This window comes from Syngnathus typhle, linkage group LG15 (genome assembly GCF_033458585.1).
Source record: "Syngnathus typhle isolate RoL2023-S1 ecotype Sweden linkage group LG15, RoL_Styp_1.0, whole genome shotgun sequence".
In the NCBI taxonomy this organism is placed as follows: domain Eukaryota; kingdom Metazoa; phylum Chordata; class Actinopteri; order Syngnathiformes; family Syngnathidae; genus Syngnathus; species Syngnathus typhle.
Genome location: NC_083752.1, coordinates 3855405 through 3881241, shown reverse-complemented (window position 1 = coordinate 3881241; position 25837 = coordinate 3855405). Strand labels below are relative to the sequence as shown.

The 25837-nt window shown below is 45.8% G+C and overlaps 1 protein-coding gene across 2 annotated transcripts; it reads left to right on the top strand.

Annotated features, from left to right (window-relative positions):
- Positions 1–330: 330 nt before the first annotated feature.
- On the top strand, positions 331–25776 carry jade2 (jade family PHD finger 2). 2 transcript variants are annotated; one of them, XM_061299041.1, is made up of 14 exons: positions 332–1022; positions 3556–3619; positions 3811–3896; positions 7448–7605; positions 14002–14141; positions 14260–14471; positions 14560–14727; positions 15447–15563; positions 15680–16015; positions 16095–16259; positions 19612–19729; positions 21222–21356; positions 21803–21948; positions 22063–25776. In XM_061299041.1, the coding sequence occupies exons 2-14, from the start codon at positions 3556–3558 to the stop codon at positions 22708–22710; spliced, it is 2493 nt and encodes an 830-aa protein (XP_061155025.1). In that variant the 5' UTR covers positions 332–1022; the 3' UTR covers positions 22711–25776. The 2 variants fall into 2 exon arrangements, with proteins under 2 accessions (XP_061155026.1, XP_061155025.1); XM_061299042.1 differs by lacking the exon at positions 21222–21356 and having other exon boundaries at positions 331–1022.
- The last annotated feature ends 61 nt before the right edge of the window (positions 25777–25837 follow it).

Sequence of the window (25837 nt, the reverse complement as noted above, 5' to 3'; positions counted from 1 at the left end):
TGTTTATTCATGTTGTGGGCTTTTTTTGTGTTTATAGACGCTTGTTACAAAAAATATGAATGAAAATGAACGAAACACTTTTTCAATTGTGAAATAAATAAATATGGACCATTTGTTCAGTTTTGGAGTGGCACAAATGAGCACATACTTACACTCATCCATTAAATAAATATTTTTTAGGGGTCAAGAATAGATTCTTGTTTGTCATCGATTCAACAATGAATTATAATACGCAAAAAAGCATTTGTACATTTTGTTCCTCAATCCTGTACACAATGACGTGACTGACGACAGGCTTGCTACAAGTACCGTCACTGACCTGTAGAGAGCGCTCGCACCTCAGCGTCGGTGGAACGAGGAAGTGCAACAACCGTGCAGCTCAATTCAAAGTACGCCATAAATATGGCGCCAAAAGAGTTTTCAAGCTAAAGCTGCACCGCTCTTTTCCTCTTCCACATTTGTTTAGTCCCTCACTCTTTTTTTAAGGAGGAGCGTGCAGGGCTGCCGAACGGAGGGGAACGTTCGTCTTGTGCACAACCGCGTCCAGCACCGTGCAGCCGGCCAGAGAGGGACGAGGAGGAGGTGGTAGTGTGTTTTGGAAGAAGCAGAGAAGAGGTGGGGGGGTTGCGAAACAAACTGCAATATTTTTAGGGACATCGGTTTTTGCCAATCCATTTTTGAACGCTAGTGTATTTTCGTGCAAAAAAAAATGCGACATGATTGTTTCCAGTAAGCAGCATGTCGTACCCTGCAAGCCGCTCGGCGCGCACTGAACGGCGGCGGCGGCGACACCCCGGCCCCTCAGCTCCGTGACCTGGAGCTTCTCCAGCTCACTTTCCACCCCCGATTTTTGTTTTCATTTTCTTTGGATTTCCTGGATTTTTTTTTCTAAACTGTCAAGGTGGGTGGGAGGGGGAAGACTCCTGTCAAACCAACGTGGAAGTTAAGCCAGAGGAACATTTACATGTGCTTGGATCCCGATGGTCTCCTAATCGGTGGGACGCCCTCCCCAGCAGAACAAGGTAAACATCGCTTTATTATGGCACTGTTTTATAGTTATTCATATAGCATGCGAATATAATGTTTGTGGTTCTGATGCAGTACTTTGGCATCCTTAGTACGTGTGGGAAGGTGTGTGTGATGGAAGTAACATTTAAAGAGGAAATGCACGTTGCTAGTGCGCAGGCGCGTTTGACCCCCCCACAGCAGAAGGTAAACACACCCCTTTGCGAATGAAATTCTAATTTTACAGTAACATAAAATGCACAAGCACAGTCGTGACATTTGGTGTGATGTTCACATCAATGGTTCTGATGCAATACGAAATGTACAGTATTGTGTGCACGTGACGTCATGAGCGGCGGTTTGGTGTTTCTGATGGCATTCTGCTGGAGTGCATGTGAAGTTAATCGTTCCAATAAGAAAAAAACATGTTGATAGTGCGCATGCGCGTGGTGACAAGTGTATTTTGGGGGTGCGTAATGGCAGTTAATTGTGCACGATTCGCAGCGGCGTGCAACACCAAACTTGCCGGATAGTGAGGTGGATGCAGTGCGCATGCGCGTTGTAGTGGGTTTGTTTGAGAAGTGCACCTTCACAGCCCTCAGAGGAATTGCAGGTTCCTTTGCATAAAGGAGGAGGGGGGTGCCGTTCTGCTTTTAGGAAGGCAGAGCACGCCACCACACACACTAGGACACACAAACACACACGTATCTAGGAATTAGAACAACCCCTCTACCCGCACCTCCTCCTCCCGCTGGCGATGCTGCTGCCGCCGCTTCGTGCTGTGCAGATCGAGCAGGGTTTGGAGGAAGAGGAGGAGGAGGGGGGTCGTGTATATTTACCTCCAGTTCTTGTGTGGAAGTGACTGCAGCTCCCTGTCCATGTCAAAAGCGCAACAGCTGCTCCAAAACATCCATCCCAGTGGCAAATGGATTTGAATACGTGGATTTGATAGTTAATACAGAGCAAGGATGTGCAGGCAAAGGAGGGGTGTGCAGCATATGGCTGGTGGGCCAGGTTAGGGTTTCGAAAGCAGGTTGAATTTTCAAAATCTTTGCAATTGTTTGTGGTTTTAAAAAAATGGGTTTCAAATAATTCAAAGTAAGGTCAAGACTGCCTTAGGGTTTCCATTGTGGAAGTTTTGGTGGCTGTCCAAATGAGGGTTGTTGCGCCTTGGGGATGGAGGCGCATTGTGTCGGCACCACTTGATGGTGTTCACACTCGCTCCTTCTTGAATCAATTAAAGCATAATCGTCAGGAGGCTTGTTAAATGGTCCCATTTGTGACCCCCCCCCCCCATCTCGTCAACCCCCCAACCGCTCTCCCAACACCAAATCCCCTTTTCCCATCATCACATCGCACACATTCACTCAAACACGCTTCAAACGGTCACACGTGCAGACGCCCTCCTCCCGCCGAGTCCGAAACCGGAGATGAGTCATGATGTGCGTGCGTACTTCACTCCCCTCCCCTCCACCCTCGGGGGGGTGTCCTATGTGGCAGGATGTTGTTTACAAGCGTTCATCACTTCATCCCTCATGCCGCCATCGTCATGTGACTCACATGTGTACATACAGTGTACACGTGTGTATGAAGTGTGTGTGTGTGTGTGTGTGAGAGAGTGTTGAGCTGTGATTGGTTGAAAAGGGGGGTAAGGACCACCACGTGGTGCGATGACAGACAGAGGAAGAAGAGGATGAAGAGGAAAGGGGAGGGGGAGGTTCTCACGATTCCGGATTGTACACCGTGTACATTTCCATTTTTCCGCAGGGAAAAATATTTGCAAGGCACGGGCAGGGATTTCAAATTATGATTAGCATTTCAAATTTGGCCTGGTTATGATAAGGACTTTTTTTTGTTCGATTCTGAACTCTGAATTAAAAATCACATAATCAATAAATAATGATTTTTTTTGTTCCCTTCTAACACTTTGCCTCCATCACCACCTATTCCAGCGGACGCTGTCCAAATACTTATGTCCTTATCGTAAGGAAGACAGAGTGAGAACGTGAGGGATGAGGGACAGGTGAAGGTGAAAACCAGGATGGCAAGGCGGTGTTATGAAGCAATTTATATGCAAAGATTCTCCAGCAAAGTGACTGACCTCTGCCTTCCGTGTGTGTGTGTGTGTGTGTGTGTTGTTCCGAGGCACGCAGCCAGTCTTGTGTAGTTGGTTGTGCATTTGCCAGGAAGTTAGTTAATGTGTGTTTATCATGGACGCATTTGTCAGTAATAGTATCCCATGACGACCGTAGCTCTTACTTTGTGTCCTTGTGTGTGCGTGTGTTTACTCCATGTGTGTTCCTGGACACTGTGCGTCAGTGTGTGTAAAATCAAACGGATGCAAATGTACATACAGTATGTGGACGATTTCTTTCATGGGCCCATTAATAAAAAATATATTAATATATCATGAATAAAATGTGAAATCATTTCATAAGCAAGTCGTTCCCTGTCTGTCACAAATAAATTGATTTATTGTGGACTTTTTCAACTCACAGATGATTTTTTTTTTTTCCCCCTTTCCCTTCTTTTTGGTTTTTGTCCCGGTAGATGGAGAGCGAGACAAAGAGGAGGAAATATTCGACCAGCAGCAACGACTCGGACACCACCGACAGTAAGTATGTTGGATATACATGATGCACAAAACGCATTGTTTGTACCTTTTAGGTGGTATTTGTTTACACACACACACTTAGCATCTTGTGCTAATTGCTAAGCAGCTGCTACATGTTTGTGTGATGTGTGTGTTGTTGGAGGTTTTTTTTTGGGTCCTTATTCTCAGCATTATGTTTTTCTTTGTTGCAGGTCAGGTGACGTCGTGGTCCAGGTCGTCCAAGGCCGCGGCCACCAGCATCACGTGGGTACGACATCAGCACAAGAAGCATTCCGAGGTGAGGGACAAAAAGTTAGCGCGACAAATGATCTTGTCAAGCGTGAGTAGGGTTTGAAGCTTGGCTGAGCCTTGCATGGGGTTCCAATTAAGGATTTCAAGCCAAGTTCCAAACAAAGGTTTCATGCCGGAGTTAATGTTTCCAATCATGGTTTCAAGGATGGGTTACAGTTGCCGAGTCAGGTTTCAAGCCTTGCTTAGTGTTTCAAATTAGGGCTTTAAGCACACTTATGTTCAACTCGATCAGCCTGCTGTGTCCAAAGTCAATACATTGGTGTCCCGACACAGCTTGAATGGCCGGCACAGTGCGGTGGGGAAAAGTGGCAGGTTTGCATGAGTGGTCGCTTCGAGCGGCCGCCGTGAGCGGTCGCCTCGAGCGGTCCCCGAGGACTCTCAAATGACTACCCTGGTGTAAGAAGCGGAAAAAATGGTCGCCGCGAAGGACGCTCTGTGGCTTGCAAATTCCTCCCGGTTGAAGGAGACCAATTCATAAAAATAACTTGTGCTCAAAGCAACAAGTCTACGCTAAACTAATCTGCGCTAAGATAGGTTTGAGTCAGATTGCATGGGTGGAAATCAATGATTTTGGAAGTAATGTTTGGGTTCGGGTTTCAAATGAACACACACATGCACGCACGCAAGTTCAAAGAAAAGCTGCGTGTCTATAAATTGCTCATCCTCCGGAGTCTTTCCTCGAAGGCCAACCGCCCCGCTGTTTTGATGAAGACCGTTTGGGGCACTAACAGGAAGGCAATGTCCGCTTCTTTACTGGCAGCGTTTACAATTTAAAAAAAAGAGTACGTGTGCATCATAAGACTGTACAACAACTTCCGGTGTGTGTGTTTGTTTGTGTGTGCAAATTAGCCTCATTCAAGCTGGTCTTTGGGGAAACGTGCCTGCTTGCTTGTAGCCCGCAGGGAAGCGTTGACACTTGTCAAAACATGGCGGCAACATCACCCTCGGACACACACACACAAAATATTTGTCAATAGCATTTCAAAGTATGTTTTGTAATCTGATCTTGGATTTCCCGTACCGTTTCAAAGTAGGCTTTTATCAATATTCGAGGTTGAAACCGAAATCTGCCTAGCAACAAAACTTTATTTGTTGTTATCGACCTAAGCAAACTTGTCTACCGTACAAAACATCAACGTGCACCATCTTCCGCGGTTAGTAAGAACCGCCAAGGCCGTATGTATTTTTTGTTTAGCGTGCGCGTGCGTGAGCTAGCTGGCTAGCATCTGTTCTCGCTCATTATAGTCTGGTAGAAACAGCTGTGCAACGCCATAGCGACCTGAAGATCACAGCAACAGGAATGTCTGGATGTGTGTGTAAAACATCTGTATTTTTACGCCATTAACTAAGAGCTGCTTGGCTGTAGACACACACACACGTGAACACACCTTTGCCACATTTAAACACGTGTGTGTATCGTCTATGGCAGCATGCTTGGAACGCCGCTTGCATATTGATTTTTGGTTTTAAAGCATTGCTTTCCAAAAGTGGGTCACATCTTCCTCGCAGACATTTGTTAGCACGTTCGACTATTTACACCACGCTCCCAAGTAGTGAGAGAAGAAGAAGGATGGGGCAGGGTGGAGGCTTTGGGGGGGGTCTCGAAAGTCTCCTTGATTCTCTGGCGTGTCAGTGACCCACTTTTTTCTTTGTGGGTTTTCAGAACATGTTTGCCGCCTCACGCTCGTGCACCACTTTTCTTCATATTCATACCATGGCACCGCCTTCTCACCTGGTGGCCGAGCTCTTCCCGAAATAGGCTTTGCAAGTTTGGCTTTCAAACGCAAAATAAAGATTTGAAACATTACAGTAAATGCGCAACCACATCGTCACATCCATTTGCGAGCACAATCTCGGTCTTCCTTTTGAGCATGTGACACATCTGTTGACTTTTATTTTCCTCGCGCGTTTCTTTGAACGTTTCTCACTGCGTCGCTAACGAGCTAGCGCCAGTGGCAGGAAATCCGAGGAGGAAATCCCATTCACGTTTCTTTGGCGGCTTTTTGTATCCATTCACGGTTTTTATTTTACGTCCCGGGGAGGATAGAAGTCAAAGTAGCAGCCGCCATCTTGAGTGTGAATCGTTTTATTCACGCTAAAAGGAGCCAAAGAAAAAATATGATTATTCTTTTCAATGATTAGAGTTGAAAGTAGGGTTCCAAAATAAAGTAAGACAGCTGCACGATACCGCGTTTTGCATTTTAATAGTTGATCATATCGTTTTCATCACATTCCTCTTGTTGACCTCCCAAGCTCCCCACGCTAAAATTAGCCTCCTCCGTCCGAGTGGCGACATCTGCTATGACGTTGTGTTGGGTCGCCATGACGATGATACTTCTGCATCCTTTCCAATAATGCCTTCAGAAGATTTGGCCAGGCGCCTTCATCCTGCCAAAAATGAATTCCCCAATTGGCTCTGGAGCACCTTTGGAACATGAAATTTGGTAGACATGAGTAGACCCACAAAAAAATTCTCAAGAAGTTGCCATTTTGGTTTGAAGAGTGCAGTTTGGGCATCATTTCCTGGAATCCTTCAACTTTTCCTAGAAATGTTCTCTGATAGCTACCAAATGTAAACTTTGTACACTGTTGGTGCAAGCCACTTGTAGGCGACCCCTATTGGCAGAGATGCATGGCTACAATAACAGCACTCCCTTATTGCCCCAGACAGACATGAAAATTAATTACCCAATGTGCTGTATGTCAAAGTTGTTGTTTTCCCCCCCAGTATTAAACTGATGCGTGTGTATGTGGGTGTGTTCATACGTGTTTGTGGTCTGTGATGTCAGCTGGCCTTTAAAAGCACTTAGAGCACTTTGTCACTGTCCTCTGTGGGAAAGTGACTCAGCAGCGGGAAGTCAGTGCAAGTGGAACATGCGCACACGCATGCATATAAATTGTGTGTGTTGTCAAAAGCATGTGTCTATGTAGGTGTGTTACTTAGTGTCAGTATCGTGTGTGGCGGTGCATTAACATGGATGTGAGAGTGGACTTCCTGGGTTTAAATGTCACCTTCTACCACACCGCATGCACACACACATACACACACACACAGACACACACACAGACTCAGAAATGCAGAAGTTGTTTGTGTAATCATTGCCTTGTTGCAATTTTAATTTCATCGGTGTTTGCGGTCAGCTGAGCAATGATGACATCACGTTAGGTCATAATGAGCTTCATTTTGGAACGCTTGTAAGACTTTTATCGCTCCGAGCGATGTTTCTCAATCTTTGTTCAGCCAAGGCGCAAATCTCTAGGCGCACCGCCAAGCGAAAAATGTCACAAGCTGAACTAATGATGAGCTCGTCTCTATTTACTCGCAAACTAACATATTCAGTGTCAAGTCTGGGCCGCTTTAGTCGAAAGCTTCTACTGCGTCCAATATAGATTTTTTTTGGGAGGCTGTTATGATTGATTAAAAATAAATAAATAATGAATACAACAACTTTTTCTTTTTTTTTTTTGCCCCCTTAACACGTTGAAGTTAAAAGTAACTCCTGCGCGGTTGAAAATAACACCAAATTTCTGTTTCAGGTGTTTCGCACCGATTTCATCACGGCCATGAAGCTCCCCGACTCTGCTCAGCTGGGCCCGGACGACTTTTATGTATTGTCGGACCCTTGGAGGCAAGAGTGGGAGAAAGGAGTGCAGGTGCCCGCCAACCTGGAGCCCATCCCGCAGCCGCTGGTCAGGTAAAACCAACATGCTACATGAAAAGGCCAGAAATGGTCCTAAAAAGACTCCGCAAAGAAAAATGGCCGACTTCCTGTGTCTTTTCCGAGCCTGTTTATTTTTGTGTGCATATGTCTGTTGATTCCCCGAGCACAAAAAGCAGTCAATAGTTGACGAGCCGTCGTTGCGCTCGATCGTTTGTGCGGCGAACACGGAAAGAGATAAATGTGTCTTGCTGAGTGTTTACACTTTGTAATGGGCTCGTATCTCACTCGCACGCACGAGCGAGCGAGCAGATGGATGTGCGTCCATAGGCAGCAACGGAGAAGCAGATTGTCAAGAAAAGACACATGGTCCAGATAAGCCAGCGTGAATGAAGGCGACTCTTTGATGTTGTGCATGACGGAGGGCGCCAAGATAACACAAACGGCACAGCGGGATTGGACATATTCTCGTTTTTTTGCCTTGCATTCAGCGTTTGTCACTCCTCTGCATCCGTCCTTCCCCGCTTGGAAATCATCACTCAACTGTGCTGGTGTAGTGAGCATGCCAGAGCAGCAGGTGGCGCTGTAGCCGTTAGCCAATCCGGAGTCACTTTTGTCTTTTTAGAATTTTTTTTTAACAAATTTAATTTCCAACTTTATTTGCTCATAATATGACACATTTAGTCTCGCTTTATTTTTGTCAAATTTTCATCCAAAAACACATTATTATGGATTTGTTGGCAGATTTATTCATCTTGGCTGCAACCTCTAAGCCTGGAATGAAAAGTGAAGACTGAGAGAGGGTGAAAGAGTGCAAGAGGAAGAGTGCTTTGTCAAAGCCAGACGCGCCCGCAGCCCCTTTCTTTTTTTCTTCTTCTTCTTTTTCTTCACTCCAACAATTTTTAGTGATGATGTCATTATTCATCATGAGAAAAAAAAATAGGAAGAAAATATGTCAGCGCCTCAGGCTTGACTACAGTGTGAGCAATGGAGGGAGGAAAAAAAAAGTGTAGCTTTCATTTGTTCTGCTTTTAGCACTTAGAATTTGTAGAATATAATTTATATACATTGCTGTAAGTGACACACTTGTAAAGTCATCCGTGTCAAGTAAAAGGTCAGAAGGCGTGCACCAAAGTCAAAATGAAAGGGTAGAAATGAGTGGCGATGCCTTCGGGAACTATCGCAGCTGCTGTTTTTTATAGCGTCATTTGCTTATTTGCGCCGCAGCTCATGAAAATCCCTCAAAAATGAAACTGAGTTTTTTTTTTGTAAGATCTCTATCACATAGAAAGAGGGGACAGTGTTAACGAGCACAGTTGGCATCCGACTCATAGTTTCCATGTCTCGTGTTTACTTTTGAGTCATAAACGCTCCTTTTTCACGTCAGTCATATTTGCTCATTAAAAAAACAGCCTTTGATTTATTGCACGCTAAGCTTCTGACATTTTCTGACCGTCGCACAAGTATAAATTATCTAATTTATTCATAGGTTATATAATAAATGATATAATTAAAAAGAAAATAGTATAATGAAGACTAGCTTCTGACGCTCTCCATACTGAGCTGTTTCGGCGTCCTTCTTACTGGACAGATTGACCTCTGACCCCTGGTAGAGGCTGCGTATTATTAGCCGCTTCCTGTGCTCACACAATAAGCTTTTTTCCTGGACTTCCATTTTTCGATTTAGTCTTGTTGTGTAATCACGTGCCGAACGCTGACTGCTCTAAAACGTCGGCGGGTTCACGGCCCGGAGCGTCTTCCACTTGTGGTTTTTGCTTTCACTTTGAAGAGGGGGTGGAAAGAATGCTGCGCATCCGCAGGCGGCTAACGTGTCTCTAAAGTTCGGGATGAATTCATCCCAGTTCGAAGAAGACCACAAAAGAGACGAGATGCGGTGAATAAGCACGTAGCTCGGTCGTCGCCAGAACCGCAGCGGTGGGGTCGCGAACCGGCCGAATTGGCTTGTTTTTATGATTTATCAAGCACTTCCCGAAAAGTTGGAGCCTGGTGCCAAACCTGATCAGGCTTCATGGAGGGACTTATCGCCAGGTTATTTGGCTACGGTTCTGTCCAAGAAAAAAAAAAAAAAAGAAAAGGTGAACGGGTTTAGCTCGGGAGTCTGAGTCACTCTTTGGACACGATTGCCGTCTGCGCGTCCAGCTTTGCTTGTCATTCCGTCGAGGTCGGCCAGCCAGCCAGTCGGAACGCTCCAACTGGCTGCCTTGATTGGTTGGATGTCGTCCAGTCAGAGAAGGGCAATGTCTTCTGCCTGCCACGACTTCGGTCGACGGCGAGCGGCAGAGGATCATTGAGGGGGATTAACGACGCCGCTTTGACCGCTTGCACCCCAAATTTATTTTCATACGACTCCTCTCTTCTTGATGTTTGATACTTTAGCAAAAAAGGCAGCTAGTATCGAAAGATGGCGGTCCTCGACGCTTTGTTACGCACGCTGGGTCGACTTTTACTTTACAAATCTTTTAAATCGGCACGTGGCATCAAAAGGGAAAAAAAGAAAATCAAAGCTCGCTAAATTTTATTAGCTGCGGCTTTTTTTTTTTTCATCTTAGGGGGTATTCGCCGAGTCAGCAGCCCCGAGGGAAGCCACAAAGTCTCCAGAGACAAACCTGCTTGTCACTTCACGGAGAGCAAGTTGCATTGTGGGTAGTTGAGAACATTGTGTGGCCAGAAATGTTGGGTTTTTGTTTTTTCTCACCCTCCACCCATTCTGGTGGTTCCTACCACATCCGGGCTGACGCACAAGCGAATACAAGAAAAGAAATCTGCAGCAGAACATATGCAGGAACTGAAAAAAATATGTACAATATGATGTCAGACATTTTGGTTTGAAGATATGAATTGCAACCAAGTAGATAAAATTCAGTCCACATCGCCAGTCTCTTTTCGAAGTGCAAACACACTAGCTCCAGAACGTTTGCCGCGAATGCTGACGCCTTTTGTGTGTAAATGTTTGTGCGTCACCGCATCCATATTGTATTGGTTCCTGGAACAACAGCATGACTCATTCCCTTCCCATAGTGGGCCATAAAAGCAATTTACACACACACACACACACACACACAAGTGTGTGGTGACATCATCCCGACCAGGAATTGTGTCTTGAGTACCTTTAATAATGGGCTCTCCATCTCTCTCAGGATCCTTGATCATCTTTTGAAGGACAAACACACTTGAGTAGCACTGCAATATTGTCATATTTGAAGATAGACGAATGGAAGTGACATAAACAAATCCCCCCCACGCTAATGTACTTAAGCCTAACAAGTCCTCCTTCACATACCTAACCTGTTGTTATACTCCTCTGTCCCCACTTGGCTGCCCTTAGTCTCCCTTTGGATGTATTCGCTCGCCCTGTTGCTTGTTTGCTCTTTGCTCCTGTGGCCTTCAATCTATGCTAGCTTAGCCTGTTTTACCCCTGTCGCTGTCCAGATGCTGCAATTTACCCCTCCACATTCTCCACTTGGCTGCAGTTGCCCTCTGCTATTTGAGCCTATGCCCATCTCTGGACGCAGCAAAACTCCTCCCACTGCGTCTCATTCCTCAACTAGCCGAGCGAAAGATATGAATGAAAACATTCCCACCGGCCTTGTTTGCCCAAACGGTGCCCGCATTCTCCCCCCACCCCCCCCACCCCTCTCCCCTTTGGATTTCCTCCTCATCCTTTTGTCAAAGATTATTTGTACAGGCTGCGGCTCCTCTAGAGCAGAGGTGTTAATAAGTCGCTCTCATATCCATGACAACAGGCTTGCTTTCCTGGCATCTCAAGCAGACAAAATGGCAGCTCAGTGTAAATTCAAATATGACAGTTATGTTTATTTCCAAAATAAAGTTGAAATATTTGGAAGTAATTTTTTTCATTTTACAAGAATATGTGTTATATTTAAAAATAAAGGAATATTTTCAGAAAATAGCAATAGATGTGTCCCTTTGAGGATAAGTGAACGTTGAACTGCAAGCATCGCTCTTGGATCTTACCGCCCCCGTGTGGCCAGAAAAATACTGCAGCCTTAATACTGTACATTGCTTTAAGTCAGTGCTTCTCAAATAGTGGGGCGCGCCCCCCTTGGGGGGCGCGGTGCTATTCCTGGGGGGGCGTGTGTGACCCTGGGGAACAGGCTTTTTTTTTGGCAGTACTAGAATAAAGTGTAATTGCGCGTTTACTACAGCAGGGGGCAGTGGCGCTCTCATTGTTACTTCTGTCACGTTTGCGACAGTGCAACATTTTACGACTTACAAGACAAGTTAGGATAGTCACGGTGGGGAGGGGGGGCGCGAATAGTTTTCTTCTTGCTAGGGGGGGGCGTAACAGAAAATAATTGAGAAGCACTGCTTTAAGTGCTCACGTAATATACAGTATGTTTCTTAATACATTTAGCCTGCTTCGGTCTGCATGCTTGTGTGGGAACAGAGGATGGAGAGCGAGCGTGTCTCTTGGCACACACACAGCGGGAGAGAGTGAGTGTACTGGTGTGAAAGGTTTGCGTATAAAAGGGGGATTATGGGAAAGAAAGGGGAATCGAAGTTTTCTCAGCTAGACTGTGGCAGAGAGTTATTCCAAGAATGACATTACACACACACACGCACACACGCACGCACACACACACATTTATGATGTTGAGCAAATATTTTCCAGTGCCAACATGACCTTTTTTTAATTAATTTTTTTATGGTGTCTTTAATTTTTTGGGGAAAAGGATTAGATTTGAAATATTCTGCAATTATTGTTGGAATTTTAATTATAGATGACGTATTATGTATACTGATTTATTTATTTTTTTCCAGCACATAATGCTTTTTTTTTTTTTTTTTTTTTTTAAATTAACCTACTTAACTTTTGAGTAGCCCACTAGTTTTCAGTGTGGCAATTTAGCGGTGTTTTTTTGTGTTGTTCTTCACATGTTTCACTGTTTTGTGTGCATGCCTTTCCTCTGAGGTCACGTCTGCGTCTGGCGGAGGCATCTTCTAATTGCGCTCTTTCTTTCGCAACGTGCATTTTTGCAGACTTGCTACAACTTCATTTGTTTTTAATGAAGCCATAATTTAATAAGAGCACATTAGAAAAAAAAAAACGTTTGCAGCTTCTGCTTTGCTAAAGATGTCAAATTTCCTCTTTTTTTTTTCCCCCCACCCTTTACTCCGTTAATCGGACATTCTTATGCGTGTGTCGAAAGCCTCTTGAGGGTCAGACGAGCCCAGCCCACGCTGGGAAGACGTCTCCTATGTCAACACTTACAAGTTGACAAAAGATGATTGTTTTACAAGGAGGTAAAGAGTCTCGCATGATAACCGCCGCCACCTTGCACACAAAGACTACAAATATATTTATGTAGTTCATGCAATAGCTCCTCTTTCCAGTTCTTTGTCACATCTGCCATCTTGCACAATAGAAAAAAAGAAAAAAAGAAAAAAAAGTGTGCCTTTTTTTTTTTATGATTATGTAACGCTGCCTGTGTGTGTGTGTGTGTGTGTGTGTGCTGTATGTAGTGATGTCTTTGGTGATGATTATGTGGGAGGTGAGTCATGGAAGCAATGAAAGTGACAGATTGAATAGAAAGACTTGCATTTCTAATAGACATGGTGCTCTTAAATGTCTTTGAAAAGAACATGCAAACACACACACACACACATATACACACTAAAGTAACACACTGCTGAAATGAGACACTCAAGCTGCTTTGCACCTTACATAACAGACCATTGTCTCATCTCCCTGTGTGTGTCTGTGTGAGTACCCAGTGTGTTATCTATTTGTTATTTAATTATAATCTTGTACTGAAATAGATCAGAGCAGTCTGTTTCTTTCAGATAATAAAAGAAGCTGTAAAAGGGCATTTTAATACCACTCTCATCGCTCGCTGGTCCGATTGACTTTCTGTGGGTAAACAAATCAAGCTAAGTTGTTTTAAGTATAGACATTACACTCAATTCCTTGAATATAAATGTGAAATATTAAATGTAGATGACTCTGCAAAAGTGTTTTATTTTTTTTCCCCTTCACATTTTTGTAAGGTGGTAACTAGTTGACCTATTGGATGTGGTTGACTGTATGCATTTTTCCGTTGTTGTGATTGTTGCGTCACATGACTTTAATGTCAGTCGAGGGCTAGTGGGTCACGCAGAGTTCCCGACCCCATTTCCTTCTCTCGTTGACTGCCGAGACATTTTAGTCTGGAAGCACTGGAGAGCAGACAGTGCCCGGAGGAATTTCCCGACGTGACCCACAAACAGTCCCGTGATCCCGTGCCAGGAAATACACACAAAGTCTGCCATTTTGACTTAAAGTGGCCATTTTGGCCATTGTGGCTATTGCCATCGGACCTTCAAAGATGGACTTGTCCTACAATTATTGTGTCATCGCTGCAAATTTGAAGCAGGCCATTGAACGGTTGAGATTTTATTTTTTGGGCCCAGGTTACTGCCCGAGTCACCAAGTAGAACGTCCAACGAGGGCGGCCCTTTGCCTCTTCCCGGCCAAGCGTACGGCTGCTACGACTTGGACGACACGGACGTGGCTTGGCTGGAACTCGTCAACCAAGAGTTTGCGCAGATGGGTGAGTGCCTGCCGTTATCTTGGTTATTTGATTACAGTGAGGGAGGAGAAATAAACAAGAAGAATTTATTGACGCAAGCTAGCTTTAAGATGTTAACGTTAGCCGGATATCTCATCAGCCATGCCCGAGCTGGCAGAGCTGACGATGGAGCGCGTTCTGGTCGAGCTGGAGCGGGTGTGCGAGGAGAAGATGCGGCAGGCCATCGAGGCAGAGGAAGGCCTGGGCATCGAGTACGACGAGGACGTGGTCTGCGACGTCTGCCGCTCGCCCGAGGGCGAGGACGGCAATGAGATGGTCTTCTGCGACAAGTGCAACGTTTGCGTGCACCAGGTCTCACTTTTGTTGTTTACTAAATACAAACGTTGCATTTTAGCCTCTAGCTAGCATTGATTAGCTTAGCTTGCTAACTGTTTTGCAGGCCTGCTACGGCATCCTGAAGGTCCCGCAGGGCAACTGGCTTTGTCGGACGTGCGCCCTGGGCGTGCAGCCCAAGTGTCTGCTGTGCCCCAAGCGGGGCGGCGCCCTCAAACCCACCCGCAGTGGAACCAAGTGGGTCCACGTCAGCTGTGCCTTATGGATACCCGAGGTGAGGCTTGCTGTTATTGCTACTACTTGCTCAAAATAAATTCACATGCTAATGTTAGCCTAGCTTATTGTGCCGTACCATTGCAGTGCTGCAGAGGCCCTTAGTCTCCCTTTGGATATATTCACTTCGAGTGTGTTTATTGGTGTGCATCGTCACAAGTCGATGTTTTCACACAAGTACACACACAGGACTCACAGAATGCACACACACACACACTACGTCTGACTTGTAGAGTTTGGCCCATTTGTGTGAAAGCTGCCGGAAGAGTATGTGTGTCGGGGGTGTTTGCTTGCGTGTGTGTCAAGCTTTCAGATGATACACCCCCTGCAGCGTTGTGTGTAGCAGCCTACAATTCTACAATGGGTCTCACTTAAACGCACTTACACACACACACACACACACACACACACACACACAAGCTTTTCTGTTATCATCTCTATCAATGCAATTTTTATGAGTTTTTCCTGTTTTCCTGCTGGGAAAGAAACACACAAACAGTAGAGCCTCTGAGGAACTTCCCTCCATTTGCGCCAGTGTGTGTGTGTTGATGTGCGTGACACATCAGGGTCAATTAGCCGACGGATCAATTAGTCACGGCAGCGAGCAATCGTCTGTCATGGATGGGCACAGTAACAAACGAGGGGAAACAACAACAGCAATGCAGCATTATGATGAAACGCAGTGGTGTTTTGAATTGCTCCAAAATGTGTGTGTGTTAGGTGAGTATAGGTTGTCCGGAGAAGATGGAGCCCATCACTAAGGTGTCCCACATTCCCGCCAGCCGATGGGCTCTGTCCTGCAGCCTATGTCGAGAGCACACCGGGACATGCATACAGGTACTGCTGCCTTAATTCTTTGCTAGCAAATTTGGTAGGCATGTGTGTCATGAGCACACCCACGAAAACAAGTTCAGACCTTAAAGCCAATTGATAAGGTTCTTCTCCCCTGACAGTGTTCGATGCCCTCGTGTATTGTGGCCTTCCACGTGACGTGCGCCTTCGACCACGGTCTGGAGATGAGAACCATCCTGGCCGAGAACGACGAAGTCCGCTTCAAGTCTTTCTGTCTGGAGCACAGCGGCGGCGGAACGGTCCGACCCGAGCGGGCGCCTGAGCTCCCGGAACCCCGTTTGGTACCGTTCAGTGTGTCCGAGAGGGCCGAGCGGGACCAGCTGGAGCGAGACAAGGTGAGCCAGCGGAAGCAGAAGCTCCAGGAACTGGAGGACGAGTTCTACCGACTGGTGGACCCCGGCGAGGTGGCGGAGAACGTAGCGCTGCCTGTCACGCAGGTACTACCTGATCTCATAGAAAACCATGTCACGGAACTCAAACGTGTGGGTCAATGCTATCAAAACATTCCTCCCTTAGGTGGACTTCCTGTACCAGTTCTGGAAACTGAAAAGGAAGGCCAACTTCAACCAACCTCTGGTGACTCTAAAACGAGACGAGGTGGACAACCTGGCCCAGCAGGAGCAGGACGTCCTCTACCGAAGGCTCAAGCTTTTCACGCACCTCCGACAAGACTTGGAGAGGGTGAGTGGGGAAAAAAAAAAGGGGGGGGGGTGCATCCTCCACAGACAGCCAAGTAGCCTCAGATTTGAGGAGTGCCCAAGTGGTGATTTACTGTCTTTATCGATCTTTTCTCAAACACCTACTTACCTCTTATGGTGATAAAGTGTCCAATAGCTCCCTAGAAGGCGGCGAGACTTCAACAAGTGCTCTCCAGTGTCTCCTTTCACGCCGTCGCAAAGATTAACTCCGCTCGGGTTCATCACGGTCACGTCGCCCGCGAGTTAGAGTTGATCTATTGACTGCTGGCTTCGCCATCTGGAGTTCTCCCGAGATCCAGCGCCCGTTATCGACGCCGTTCACGTTGTTTATTCCGTCAATATGAGCCGACGTAACGGCGGTCGAGGGGGAAATCCTTATGTAAATAAACGCCGGGGCGGATAAGTCTGTTGAAAAGGTGGGAAAAGACTTCATGCAAAATCGAAGTAATGTGGGTAATGTTAGCATCAAGCTAGCGCCGTTACAAGTGCAATAGGATTAATTGATCAAATCAATTAAAAGCCGTGTCCTGCTTTACTTGTTTTATTAACCGAAAATACAATTTGAAGAATTCAGATTTCCAATTTCAAAATTTTTGCACTTTTGCTGATCGAAAAAGCAAATGCCAATGAGAAGCAAGTTGTTGGTTTTTATATATAATTGAGCTAACCTTAGCATCGTGCTAGTATGGAAAAGGCTCACAAGTGGCAATATTCGGGTTGTCATCTTTTTTCTCACCATCCTTCCCCTCCTCAAATTCCTGCCCTGAAGATTGTCTGTCAGGAGGAAAGTGTTGCATGCCTTCTTTTTGTGTGTGTGTGTGTGTGTGTGTGTGTGTGTGTGTGTGTGTGTGTGTGTGTGTGTGTGTGTGTGCATGCACGTGCGTGTGCGTGCGTGTTGCACAACCGAGTTTTCCAATCAACTCTGATTTGCTGGCAAATTGAAAAATCCCCTTCCATTCATCATCCATGCGTGCGTGCGTGCGTGCGTGCGTGTGTGTGTGTGCGTATAAATTTCTGGGGGCTAATGTCGCCCTGGATTAAACACCCCCACTTGCTTCACTCTCGCTCTTTGAAGTGCTGCCAGCGTAGCAAATTGCTCCGCGATGTCCCCGAAAGCACCGGTGAGCTTTTTCGCCGAGTGGGCATTTCGTTCCCGAGTGGTTGCAGGTGTCGCAAGCACGCCGGCTACTGTCAAAACGATTCAAGAATGAGGGATTACCGCCATTTGTGGCCTCCCAGTGCTAATGCTAAAAGCCATGCTAACAACAAAGCGTCGTGCATTGGCCGACTAACCGTATTTCTTTATTGGGCGGCTACCTACCGAGACAATTTCAACTTGCTCGTAGGAGAACGCCATTCATATCCATTCACCTCGGTATTGTCACGGTTGATCATACTTCATTTTCTGTGGTATTCACTGTTGTTATTCATGGCGCTGTTAGATGGATACGACCATTTCCTAACCCCGGATCCGACACAAAATTCATTCCTTTTACAGGCCTCTGGGGAGGGCTACTTTTCCAAGATGTATTTTAGCCACACAAAAAAAAAAAAAAAAAGCTTGCGTGGGGAACGAGATGCCAGATGACAATTGAGTAGATTTCTCCGGTGGGTAAATGTATTAGTGAGGCCCATCTCGCGTCTTCATGTCTGCCATCAACTGTCTTATGTAACTTTCTCGGGTTCAGGCAGAGGACAAAGCGAGGGGAAAAAAAAGTATTCAATGACTCAGCCTGCTCACACACACAAATACAGCTCATAAGAGTACTTAGAAGCCGCAAGGCGGTCGGCAAGCGGGCCCGCCCCGTCGGACGGGCTCCGAATGCGAGCAGCCTCAACCCCAAAACGCAAACATGACAGACATTTTAGAAATTCAACTCACCCTTCCGCATTTCTGAACTGATACGCTGCACTTTTCAAATAGCCCCCAAATTCAGTAAACATTCAGAACCTGCATCTGCAAATCCCATATTTACTTTTGTATTCCAGTTTCATTTTATTTCATTGCGCATCAGTTCACTTGAGTGTCTGCTCTTGAGCATCCACCCGTAATTTTCCTCCAGAAATGACATTTTCTGTTTCGTAATAGTTCTCGGCGCGACTCCTTCGGCATTTTAAGCTGCGCTGTGATAATAAGGTGAGCCTGAAGTGCTTGTGGAACATTTTCTTTCATTTTGCCTCCCTTCTTACTTTACCCGTGTCGTACTGCAGCACGGCTACGAATAGTAACCCTCATCGATGTCTTTCACCTGTTTTTATTTCTACCTCCTTCCCGCTAGCTGCCCCTCTGATACCGCGATGAAATAAATATGAGGCTGCGTATAAATATTTATTGCCGCTTGTGTGTTTCCACGGCCTCGGCGGAGATAAATAATTCACGGACAGTCAAACCCTAAATTTGCACGGCTTTGATCGGACAATGGGGGCGGAGCACATGTACGCACACGTCGTCGCACGCACGGCTTTGACACGGATAGCGTGTCACTATGCTACACTATGTGCCAGCAAGGCGCTCTCTGCATTGAGATGGCATTTAAATGGGGCTTGATGTGATGACGTGGCGGCCGTGTGACAAATGGCTGATTCAACAAGTGACAAATGACTTGTTGATTTTCTCTCTCCGTCGGGAACGTTACATCTTTGCTCAAACGCCGGCTGTCCGTGCGCTGATAGCGGGCCAATTAGACATCAATAACGGTGATATTTAGATAGTTCGGGGCCAGCGCACATGGTTCGGTTGCAATGGCTAAAATGGTCGCTCGGAATTAAAATGGCAGACTTCATGTCGCTGTTCGGTTTGCTCGTTGAGGCTTGGCTATTAAATTTAATGGCTAAGATCCGGTCTTCATTTTCACAAATGTCTTCAGGGGCTGAAAAATGACAGTTTGATGATGCAGAGAATGAGTGAGACTGAAGTTTGAAAGTAAACAAATGACTACCCCTTGTGCTCCACCCTCCTGTTATGTATCCTGTTTTGCAAAATGACACGCACAGACACACATTAGCTGCCTAATCAACAAAAGGTTCCGCACATTGTGTCCCGGTTGAGAAGCTATTTTCATCCACGGTGTACTCGCTCATGGGGATAGAAGGGGCCAGATAGGCCGAGTAGACCGATCAATCAAGATCAGCAGATAAACAGTCAGCCTGCAGCCAACACACACAGATGTGGTCAGAGACACATAATAATCGAGTTAGCGTCATACAATTCAACTGGCAAGTATCCAGTTTTTGGTGTGTTAGCTGCAAGTGTTTTGGCCTGCGTTCAAAGCACTCAAATGCTCATTTCAAAGCGAGCTAAAAGTTTTTTTTTCTTTCTATTCGTCTTCTCCCAGGTGCGTAACCTGTGCTACATGGTAACACGGCGGGAGAAGATGAAGCACAGCCTGTGCGACCTCCAGGAGAAAATCTTCCACCTGCAAATACAACTGCTGGAAGAAGACATGGCCGGAGGTAAAAACAGCTCCATCTGTCCTTGTGGTGTACCCCAGGGCTCTTTTCTCGGTCCCCTCCATTTTCATTTGTTACTTTACCCTCCATTTCAAGCTTTATCCACCATTTATAAAGCTCAGCTGGACTTCTTCAAAACTGAAGTCATGAGCGATGCAAACTAATTTGTTTGCAAAATATCTATTTTTGTCTATTTTTTTTCTTACCCTACGAATTACCTGGCAGTTGAAGCTCTTGAGCATACATTTTTTTACAACCCTTGTACCTGTGATTCAAAAGCAGGAATGGCCTATTGAATTTCTGGGGTGGTATCCAACACAAAATGGCCACTATCACAGTTTTCTAGGACACACACACACACACACACATGAATATGAGTATTGTTATGCAGGAAGTGCAGCACATTTACATTCCAACTGTGACAAGCTGACAGCGGTTAGTTTTGGCCTCTCTGATCTGCTCTCGCCTCGAGTATGTGTGCGTGTGTGCACATTTGTGTGCGTGCGTGTGTGTCGAAGTACGACAAAGGCTGGCGAAATGAGCAAGGAGAGGGGTGGGAAGGTTTATGGGATGGCAGTCCCAGTAAAGATAAGAGAGGGAGTGAGGGAAGGAGAGGGCTGGAGGCAGGGAGGAAGAAAAGCTAATGAGCTCAGGTACGAAGTAGGACACACACACACGCATACACACATACTTATGCTGCAGTTGAGTGCATCTAGAAAGCGAGGTCATTAATCACTGTGCATAACGTGTATCTCCCGCATAGCGAGAGAGGGGTGAGAGGTCTTTACAGCATAAATAATAAGAATTAAAGCTGCTGCGAGTAAACAGCATTTGAAAGAAAGTCTTGGGAGGAGAGGTATTGCATGAATGGAATGGCCAGAATGGGCTTGTAATTTTTTCCCTGCATGACATCGTGATCTTTTTTTTGCAGCTCTGCTCATTATTTCGAGTATAAGAAAGCCCTCAGAATTGGGATTTATACGTGCTAGGATAGAGGGCCTTAAATAATGCACATAAAAGCTTGTAAAATGGTGTTTGAAAGCACTGCTGATGCAGTTGGATGTGTGCGCAGATTACAAGCTGCAGGGGGTGGGGGTGGAGAGATCTTCCGTTTTTGTCCTTGAAAAGCCCAAAAGATGATTGCCCCGCTGAGCCACGATGCACACAAAAGTGGGGGGAAAAAAAATATCTGATTAAGGAAATTAAATGGGTGACAAAAATTTGGTTTGGGGGAGATTCAAAAACGGTCACAATGGAGGAAATGAAAAAAAAAATGTCTTGGCTTGATGAAGCAGCATGTGGCTCCTGATTACTAACGTTGATTAAGGTGAACAATCGTGTGATTTTTTATTTTTTTTTATCACGCATAGTAATAACAAAACAATGACTAGCGTTAGCTTGCCAATGGTAACGGCACTTACCCAATATTTACAACCAACATGGAGGGGGAAGCTAACGAAGTACCTTTATAATATATAATTGTGTCTCCCCGCAGAGAGAGCCCAGAAGGGAGGTGGAGGCGGAGGAGGAGGAAAGCTGAGTGCAGGGAAGGAGAGCAGGAGGAAGAATAGTCCTGACAAAGGAAAGGAAAGATGGAAGTCAGACAGTGACTCGCTGCTTAAGGAGATAGGTACATTTTACGACTCAACTATAAATTGATCAAACGCTATTATTAACATTATTGTCCGAGTGCTTATAAACATAGTGTAAGAGAGACCTTGTTAGCACCCATCATTTGAAAATGGCCTAGCAGGGCTCTGGATGTGTCAAAATGAACACGTGACATTCTGCCAATTTTTATTGCTTTCCTATTTGTATGTGTAAAAACATGCGTCACATCGTGTCCACGATGGCGTGTTTACCTTCCTGCTCAATTTTCCACCTCCCTCGCCTCTCCTGCAGAGGCATGCTGCGTCATGGAAACAAACGTGTGTGTTTATGTGTATGCAGTTTGTGTGAAGGCTCAGGGGTGTCGCAGGCACCCAAACAGCACCTCCTGCTGTCCTACTCGCTGCATCGTTCCTGATTTCTTTTTTTTTTACACAGACTTCACTTTTTGATCTGTTTTGTCTCTAGGTTTGTCCAAGTCCTTCCCATTGGACAACTCGTTGTTCGACAGCTGGCTGGCTCAGTCTGTGCATATCACGGCCGACGACATGCTCACCAAGTGGGCTCTGGGTCCACAGCACGGAGACAAGAGTGGTAGCCTGCTCTCCGACCAGGTGATAGTCCGAAAAGAATGATATCCCACCCCCTAAGGCAGTTTGTATTGGGAACATGAAAATGTCAATCATGAGTTAGGCTAAATGTTCCCAACTTTCCTGGTTGTCCTGCAGCTGCTGCAGGGTGAAGAGAGTTTGCTCAATCTGATGATGGAAAACTCAATGGAGTCCACGTGGAAGACGCCCCAGCTAGGTCGCAAATCCAGAGGCAACTGCAAATCCCGCGCCCGCGGACACACGCCCACCTCTGGGACCGCACCGCTGCCGCCGCGGACGCTTCTATCCGCCGGCTCAGGTTCCGGCGCCTCTGCCGTAAAGGCCGCGTGGGCGGGCAGAGGGACGGAGGAAAAGCACGGTGCCCGCAAGGGGTCCCGAGGTTCCTCCAGAGTCCTCCACCATCACCACCTCCACCGTCACCACACCAGGAGTTCCGACCTGCAGCCGCCCATCTCCAAAATGGACTCCTGCCACATCTCTGAGGACAGCGGGCCGTGGGGCAGCAAAAGCACCACGTCCAGGCTGCCGCCCGTCGCGCCGTCCCCACGGCTGCGCATGTCCCGCCAAGTTAAATCTAGAGGGCGAGGCGGCGGCGGATCAGCGTCCGAGCCCAAGGACGAGCGTTTGCTCTACGGCGACGGTTACTTTTCCGACGGCGAGCAGGATGACTTGGACACGCGCCCTGGCGACGCACGTAAACTCCGCCTGGCCCAGTTGCATTCCGGGAAGGAGGACCTGCTGAGGCGGAGCGTCATGGCGTCCTAAGGACCCTGAACGCATCGCAGACATGCTAGCGCTCTCGCTAGCCGACTCTCTCCACCTGTGCCCTGAGCATTCTTTGAATGTAGCCACTAGCCTCCTCGCGTGTCACCGCTAGGTAACGAACGAAAATAGGAAACAGGCGTTCGTTTTTTTTTATCCGATTTTTGCGCGTTAAAAGACTTCGTTATTGTAGTCTTTGGGGCATTCTTCTAAATAGCGTAACTAAGGCTGGTTTCAGGGTCTTCAGATGGCGTCGGAAAGCACAAGTATAGTGTTATTAGCACTGGCTGGTTTACGAAAAAAAAGACGCTTGGTCGTTTCCACGTGGATGAAGAGTTGGAGTTAGAAGGATAAGAACGTACGAAAACATTCTTCCTTATTCAAAATTCCGTTTCTTTGCCTGGAATAAACTCTGTGCCTTCTGTCGCACCCCCTCCCCTCAAAGACCCCGCTCCTAGCCAAACAATTGCCGACCAATCAGCTGTCGCCCAATCCGATTTATAACAATCAATGCGAATGTGTCACCTTAATCATTTTAGAGTGCCTGAACAGAGGATGTTCCATTTTTCACGCCCTATCATCAGGGGTGTGTTTTCAACGTTGTGCAGTGCCAGTTAACAGCCTCTAGAGGGCAGCATTTAGCACGTCCGACTTCCTGTTCCATTTACTTTGGCCAACAGAACACGTGGCTAGGCTAACGAGGCTAAACTCCCACGTAATGTCGACCAAGTTTGTCCGACAATTTGTGCGATTTAAAAAAAAAAAAACTTTGCTGTTTTTGTATTGAAGGACGTCTGTGGTTATCTCAGGGGTTTTAAGAAAAATGGTTAAAATAATGTCTCTAACGTGACTGATGTTTTATTTTTTTGCATAAAAATTAAACGATTCCGCTAGCAACCGCTAACGTACCTATATGAATATATATATAAAGAAAGCGACGCGTGTATGTCGAAAACTTCCACTTTGGACGACTACTGAGCACTCGGTATGGTCATACGACCATAATGCCGAGGCCAATCAGCTGCGTGGGCCCAATTTTTACGTCCTGTATTGTTTTGTTTTGTTTTTTTGTGCCTCTCCGCAATTCCGACGCGATGTTTCAAAACGGCGTATTACTGCTGAACTGATGATCACACACTCATTTAAGGCAGGTTTGGTGTAACAGGGTTTGATGATACGACCAGGCGTCAGCTATCGAGTGTATGCGTTGCGGACGCTACAAATACGTTCCCGAAGCGTTCCTGATGCTTCCGTATGTTCGTACAAAACTCCTGGATGTGCCCCTGACACTCCCGTATGCATTCCTAATGTCTCCATGTCCTTTCTTGACGCTCCGGTATGCGAAGCCAATACTCCTATATGCGCTCCTTCCAAGAGTCTTCTGTTATTAATATTACTGCTGGCAACAAGAATGACAACTTTTGATGTTTTCTGTGTAGACAGCAAAGGTCGTAGCACGTAGTAGTGATAAGACACGGTGGTTATGTCTTGTCAGTGTACACAAATCGCTATCAGACAATATTTACAGTGTGGCGGCCACGCCCTCTCCTTCCTCGCAAACTAGCTTCCTAGGCAAATGTAGACAAGAGGGGATCTTTGCCTCCTGTGTCGAGTAGATGCTAAGCTAACTGTCGTGTGCTACTTTGGATTTGTTGTTGGCTGTGACGTTCAGATCATATTCCGATCTTTTTTCAAATAACTTCTTTTTCATCAAGGGATTCTGGTCATGTGACACTTGTTTTAAAAACTGAAATCTCTGACCACATGAAAACACATTCAACAGGTAGCACTATAGCTCGAAGAAAGTCATTTGGGGAATAGATTTGACAATGGTTAAAGCGCGAGAATAATATATGTGGACTGATAAATGATTTGATGGCACTTCTGAATACACAATTTCAACTTCATCTTGTCATCGGTAGCGTTTTGCAACAAAGCGCCGATACCAGGTTGAAATGCTAACCTCATTGCGAGCTCGTACTCTATTTAAGACAACCGTTTCTAGTGACTCGCTCCTGCCCTCTTGAGGCACAAAGTGTTATTACAAATTCCTTTGGCTTTTGCATATTTTTTTACCTTTTAATCAACTACAATTTTCAGGTTGTAAAGCAAAGAATTTCACGCGCTTATTTGTTTACTTAGTATTACACTTTAGTTTGCTTTAATCCAGTTGGTCCCCCCCCTCGGGTCCGGTTCAGCCAACCAAATCAGCCACTCTGTGACATTATCATAGCAACTAGCATGTAAACCGAGACTAGACACATTATAGACTTGACGGTTTAGCATGTTAGCATGTCATCATGAACGTGTAGTATTTACTGCCTCGTTTTCTTAGATATAAAGAATAATTTGCATTTGGTTATTTGTTGGCATAATTCTGCCCAGGATTTTTTTTGTCCACATGGGTATTAAATCCTCAAAAAAGAAATAAAAGGGCAGCGTCGAGACGCATTAGAGCGCACTTGCAATTTTTATGAACCGAACCCTGGGGGTGGGGTCATGGACCAAGTTTACAAACTCATCACCTGATTCTGACCAGAAAAAGAAAGCACCTCAACTAAACATTTAAAGCAGCACTTAATCCAGATCCAAATCTGAATCCTTAAAAGAAATCAATCCTCTGCTGCATCAAAAGCTTTTCTTTTTTTTGTTCAGCAAATGAATATGAATGTCGCAGGGGTTTTATCCTTCTGTCTTCTTTTTATTTCGAAAGAATGTTGTGCCATTTGTGAATAGCAAAGAGAACTATTGAACATATATGAAAAGAAGAAAAAGCTATTTTAAATTATTTTTTATCTTTCTCTGGCATTTTGTTTTGCTATATTTATTTTCTTGTATTAGAGTCTTCTTTGTAGGAGGGCGGGACAACTTTAAAAACAAACAAACGTGTATTTTTCCTTAGCGCGAGAAGCCTATTTTCTTCCTTTTTGTACAATTTGGATGTTTGGAGCGAGACTTTGACAAGCAATATGATGATGTCCTTCCTCTGTGACTGTATATCTGCATGCTTTTTGTGTGTTGCCTTAACCATGGCTGCCACCCCACCCCCCCTCCCCTTTGAATCCACCCCCCCCCCCCCCAAAATCCCTTTTACCTGGTGGCGCCCCACCCGGTCCGGTCCAGTGCAGTC